At 39.3% G+C, this 6,519-nt stretch overlaps 1 protein-coding gene across 1 annotated transcript in view; it reads left to right on the top strand.

Annotated features, from left to right (window-relative positions):
* N4BP1 (NEDD4 binding protein 1) overlaps window positions 1-6,519 on the top strand; it is a 101,922-nt gene that overhangs the window by 47,782 nt on the left and 47,621 nt on the right. Inside the window, exon 2 of the mRNA XM_006872574.1 lies at window positions 3,914-5,592. Coding sequence (XP_006872636.1) covers window positions 3,914-5,592 — 1,679 coding nt within the window. The remainder of the gene's footprint in view (window positions 1-3,913; window positions 5,593-6,519) is intronic.

Here is a 6,519-nt window from a genome sequence, read left to right as displayed (position 1 = left end):
GCTTGCTGAAAGTGAAGAGGACTTAAAATATTTACTGATGAAGATCAAAGAGCACAGCCTTCAGTATGGATTACATCTCAATGTAAAAAAACCAAGAATCCTTACTACTGGACCAATAAACAACATTCTTATCAACAGAGGAAAGATAGAAGTTGTCAAGGACTTCATTCTTCTTGGATCAACTATCAACACTCATGGAAGCAGCAGTCAAGAAATCAAAAGACATATTGCATTAGGCACATCTGCTGCACAAGACCTTTTTAAAGTGTTGAAGAGCAAAGATGTCAGCTGAAGACTAAGGTGCACCTGACTTAACCCATGGTATTTTCAATAACCTTATATGCATGCGAAAACTGGACAGTGAATAAGTAAGACCGCAGAAGAATTGATGCTTTTGAGTTATGGTGTTGGAGGAGAGTATTGAAGTTGCCATGGGCTGCCAAAAGAACCAATAGATCTGTTTTGAAAGAAGTTTAGCCAGAATGCTCCTTGGAGGCCAAGGTGGCCAAACGTCATCTCTCATACTTCAGACATTTTGTCAGGAGGGACCAGTCACTGGAGAAGAATATCATGTTTGGTAAGGTGGAGGGTCAGAGAAAAAGAGGAAGACTCCCAACAAGATGGATTGGCCAAGTGGCAGCATCGATGGACTCCAGCGTGGCAACAGTAGTGAGGTTGGCCCAGGATTAGGCAATGTTTTGTTCTGCTGTGCATAAGGTCGCTATGAGTCGGTACTGACTCCATGGCACCTAACAACAACAAATTATAAATTATATACTGTTTTTTCTCATCAATTTTAGACATTCACTTCCTTTGAGATTTATAAGGACCAATCTAAATCCATTTTATTAATATACATAAAGCAATAAACAGGTGTGGCGCTGTGGGCTAATGAGCTGGACTAAGCAAAGTCAGTTTGAACCACAAAGTTGGTGGCTCAAGCTCATCAGCTGCTCCTTGGAAGCCCTTTACAGGGTCCCTGTGGGTTAGACCTGACTCAAAGGCACTTAACAACAATGGAAAAACATGAGGCTATCTTTTTCTTTAATGATTTACAGCCTCAGAAACTCTATGCAGGGTCACTGTGAGTCAGAACCCACTCCACAGCACACGGTCACCGCCGCCATGTAATTATAACAAGGATGTGAAGAAACTAGATTTTAAAAAATACATTACTGATAGTAATGTAAAATGGTTGAGTCATTCTGGGAACTAGTTTGCTAATTCCTTTGAAAATTAACATACATTTTTCATATGGCCCAGTCTTGGGCTTTTATGCCAGAGAAATGAAAACTGAAGTGTACAGGATAACTCTTACATGATTGTTTTTAGCCGCTTTATAATAGTCACAAGCACAGAAACAACCAAAATGGATGAATGGTTAAAAAACTGATACACCCATACCATGGAATGCTATTCAACAATAATAAGGCATGAACTGTTGGTACATTAGTAATTTGGACCTCAAGAGCATTTTGCTGAATGAAAAACAAAAAAAACCAAAACTAGTCTTAAAAGTCACATGCTGTATAATCCCATTTATATGGTAATTATAACCAAGAGAACCGATTAGTGGTTCAGAGAGCTTAGGGATGGCAGGGGAAAGTGAGGTGGCTGTGATAAGCATGACAAAGATCTTTTGTGCTGATGGGTTCGTTTTGTTACTTGATTAAAGCTGTGGCTACAGGCATCAAAGTGTGATAAAATAGTTTAGAAATATGTGTACATTGTCATTGTTAATTTCCTAGTTTAAATACTGTGTTTTAATTTGTTGTCAAATTGGTTCTGACACATAGTGACCCTGTATAGGGTTTCCAAGGAGCTGGTGAGTTTGAATCGCCCACCCTGTGATGAGCAGTGCAGTGCTTATCTTACAGTACCACACCAGGACTACTTTAATTATGTTAGATGTAGTGATGTGGGAAGCTGGGCAAAGAGTATGCAGGCACCTTTCTATAATATATTTGCTATTTCCTGTGAACCATTGTTTATTTCCAAATAAATTGTTTAAGAATAAAAGCCTTGAGGTAATAACTTAACTACATGCAGTACAGCATAAATTGAAACAGAAGCGGTAGCCAAGTGTTGCCATTTTGACATCTTCAGAGACACTACAATAAATATTTAGTTCTGCTTGCACATGCCATGTTTCAGAAATGGCAGCTGCCATAGTGACAGAGCTTGTCTGCCCAGCACCAGTTATCACTCTCCTTCACCACCCAGCCTGCAAACAATGGGGGTGCGTGCAGCGGAGATGTGAGAGCAAAGACATTATGACTCAGCATCACACTGCTCAGACCGGAGATTTTCCTTTGGGACGTCTCCTTTATATTTTAGAGTTTTTTCTGCTCATAGGGATTCCGTAGTTCTGAACCTCCAGGTGCATAAGGAAAGTTTACACACATTTGAATATAAATGCTAACTAAATGGGTATAATCATCAACATAACAAGTATAAGGTGGGTGCCATCCTGAAAAGCTTCATTTTGAATTGAATGAAATAGCACCATCTTTGGTCATGCCACTGTGATTTTACTTTGACATATAGATCAGGAATCACTAAGATCATTTTTCACAAATGTCTGCCTAGGAAATTTTCTCCAATAAAAATTTTAAGTCACAGTGTTACTTGTTACCTTTTAGTAAGTACTTCAGGAACCCTGGTGATGTAGTGGATAACACATTGGGCTGCTAGCTATAAGTCAACAGTTGGAGTCCACCAGCTGCTCCACAGGAGAAAGAGGAGGCTTTCTGCTCCCATAGATATATAGCCTCAGAAACCCCACATAGATTGGCTATGAATTGGGATCAATTTGATGGCAGTCGATTTGGTTTAGTTTGGTTTGGCTTAGTAAGACATTCTTGCCAAGACTTTACACTGATTATCTCCCTGAATTCTCTCAACAGTCTTTAGATTGCACAATCCTTATTCTTAGTACAGAGAAAAAAATGGGGTTTTCGAGGGGCTAGTTGGGTAACTTGAGTAAAGTTGTACACGTTATATGACTGGAAATTGAGTCCAGATCCCAGGTCCTTGACAAGTTTCACTGTGCTGCTGTTATGGGTTTTTTGTTGTTGTTGTTGCTGTTGGGGGTGGAGGGTAGAGGTGAGCTGGCATCCCTGTGTTTGCTTACTTCACAGTCTGTCTTCAGTAGCAACCTAATTGTTTAAGAACCCTGTATTGCCATTCTTGGCTTATTCAGACCTTTCTCAATTCCAGTTTTCACTGGAAAAAACCTACCTTAGCTTTATTTAAGAAAGGCCAAACTGTCCAGTAGTCTCTGATTCTTTTATTTATACTTTTTTGTCGTTTGCTGCCATAGAGTTTGCCCCCAATGGCAACCCTGCACAACTGGATTGAACTGTGGTGATCCATAATATTTTCATTGGTTGATTTTAGTTCTACATAAAAAAATGTGGTCATTCTTAGAAACAGACATAAAATTATATAGGGTATATTGTTCCAACCAACTGGACAATTTATTGTTGTTAAATTAATCTTACTCTTCTGAAATACCTTCAAGAAATTCTCAAGCAAATCATTTGCCTTGATTTATAGCTTATGTCTTATTTAGGTCATAGTAGTAATGAATAACTACCAACACAAGAAAGATGTGTGTTCTTTGTAGATATAAATAAGTCTAGTCTTAATGATCCTTTGCTGGGCAGCTGGGCAAACCCCTAAGATCATGGTGTAAGATACACAATTGAGTATTTCATGAATACCTGGCGTTAGATATAGATACAAATGTTTTGTTTCCTGTGAAGATGATTAAGTGACTTAATTTAAACCTTTTATTTAATACATGACATTTCCCCCATATTGACAAACATGATTTTGATTTTTATAAAATCATAATTATAGGTATAATGTAATATGTGCTGTAAGTTGATTTAATTTCTTCTCATTACAGGAATATATTAAAGGCATCTGTGAACCCGAACTAGAAGAAAGAGAATGTTATCCAAAAGCCATGCACTGCATTTTTGTTGGGGCACAGAGCTTGTTTCTGAAGAGCTTGATTCAGGATACCTGTGCTGACCTCTGCATTCTGGACATTGGTCTTATAGGCATCAGAGGGAGTGCCGAGGCTGTGGTCATGGCTAGGAGTCACATTCAGCAGTTTGTAAAGCTCTTTGAGAATAATGAGAACCTACCCGGCGGTCAGAAAGAATCAGAGGTGAAAAGGAAATTTAAACAATTAGTTGAAGCCCGAGCCGACATTTATACCATGGACTTGTTGATTTTGCCTACTTCCTTGAAAAAAGAACTTTTGACTCTTACTCAAAGTGAGGAAAGTCTGATTGAAACAGGAGATGATGATGTTATTGAAATTAGAGATCCTAAACAATCAGAGTTTCCACAGAATGTTGCCACAGGACTGAATAATTGCAGAGATGAAATTGTTTTGCAGGAAGATGCAAGAAATAAAGCTGGCACTCCTGTTTCTGAGCTTGCAAAACAATTGGACATAATCTTTTCTAGTTCACCAGATATACTTCTTCCAGTAAATGGCCTGCCCCCAGATGAAGAGGCACTTTCCAAAGACAGAATTTGTCACAAAAGGAGATCTTCTGACTCTGAAGAAAGACATACCAAGAAGCAATTTTCTTTGGAAAATGTTCAAGAGGGAGAGCTTTTACATGATGGTAAGACATCAGCTGGAAGTGTCGTCATCGATCTATCTGACTCTTCTGATTCTGAACATTTAAGTCCCGACGTAAAAGACACTACTGAGGAAATGGAATACAATATCCTCGTGAACTTTTTTAAAACCATGGGCTATTCCCAAGAAATTGTTGAAAAGGTCATTAGGGAGTTCGGGCCATCTACTGAACCATTATTACTGTTGGAGGAAATTGAAAAAGAAAATAAAAGGTCCCAAGAAGACAGAGAAATTTCACCTGGCTCAGTGTATCCTGAGACCAACAGAACCAAAACTAAAAGTGTTTGTAGCAGCATAAATGAGCTTACAGTAGATTCCTCTCCAAAGAAAACACAAGCTCACACAAAACAAAATATGATAGAAAAATTTTCTCAGTTACCATTCAAAGCAGAATTGAAACCATGTACCTCAAATTGCAAAATTAATACTATCAAAACAGTGCCAACAGAACAGAAAGAAATCTGGGGTTCAAACCAGAGCTACATTTGTAACACAGACCTTGAAGCAGATGGCCTTTCATCCTCTGTTACCCCTGCAAGTCCCAAAGAAGTTTTTGTTTCAAGGGGAGCTTCAGTTCATCAGCCCAGAATTTCAGTTTTTCCTGAAAATGGTTTGCAGCACCAAACAAAACCCTTGCTTCCAAATAATATGAAATCTACCCGTGAAAGCCGTTCAGGATGTGGTAGCTCTCCTCAGTCTAAGCCAAATTGTCCCCCTCTTTCTCCACCCATGCGGCTGCCCCAACTACCACCTTCAGTTACTGATGCAAGGTTGGCAGGACCATCTGATCATATTGATTCCTCAGTTACAGGGGTTCAAAGGTTTCGAGATACTTTAAAAGTACCCTACAAGCTGGAATTAAAAAATGAACCAGGGAGAACGGATTTGAAGCACATTGTTATAGATGGGAGCAATGTTGCAATTACGTAAGTCCACTCTACAAACGATATTATTGTTTTCAGTAAGACTTTAAACAATGTCTCAGAATGACATTTATAGGAACTACCCTGTGGTGGGGAGGTGATGGCTGGTTGGGAAGGTTTTCTCAGTTCATTATTTGGTGTTGGAAGTTTTGCCTTAACTCTGCTGGTCTTCGTTTCTGAGGGCAGGAAATGAGGGGAAAAAAATCATCTTTTCACATGGCAGTATAAACCCAAAACCCATTGCCATCAAGCTGATTCTGACTCATAGCAACCCTGTAGGACAGAGTAGAACTGCCCCAGAGGGTGTCCAAGGTTGTGATCTACAGAAGCAGACTAGCTTCATCTTTCTTTTGCCAAATGACTGGTTATAGCAGATGCTTTAGCACTGTGCCACCAGGACTGCTGATAAGCAGTGTAGAAATTTTAAATTCATAATACCATAAATGGAGTCCTGGTTTGGTGCTGTGAGTAAAGCACTGCCCCTCAAGGACAGTTTGAGTCACAAGGTCAGCAATTCAAATTCACCTTGGGAACTCTCTACAGGGTCGCTATGAGTTGGAACCTATTCAATGGATTTAATAACAACCACAACAATACTATAACTACCATTAGGTTCTGAATGTGGGTATGGAGCATAAGATAAAAACGATTTTTTTCTGCCTTATTTTATGTGGGAATGGCCCAGTCCTCTCCCCAGTAGTATGTTTCGTGTGCACTGGCCTCTGGTGTGATGCGTACTGTTGGACTTCTGCTCGTCAACTGGTAGCAGTTCCCACTTCAGGAAATTAGTCAGTGCAGACTTTCCAACTAAAATGTTTTATGTTCATTTTTGTAAAAATTGTTAAAGAGTTGCTAGCAAGCCTCTTGGTTTCTGATTTTATACCTGTGGTATGGTATATTGGGTTTCTTGTGTAGGAGACAGTTTTTTTT

Source organism: Chrysochloris asiatica, unplaced genomic scaffold (genome assembly GCF_000296735.1).
Source record: "Chrysochloris asiatica unplaced genomic scaffold, ChrAsi1.0 scaffold00204, whole genome shotgun sequence".
Lineage (NCBI taxonomy): Eukaryota > Metazoa > Chordata > Mammalia > Afrosoricida > Chrysochloridae > Chrysochloris > Chrysochloris asiatica.
This window is presented reverse-complemented; position numbering and strand designations above follow the sequence as displayed.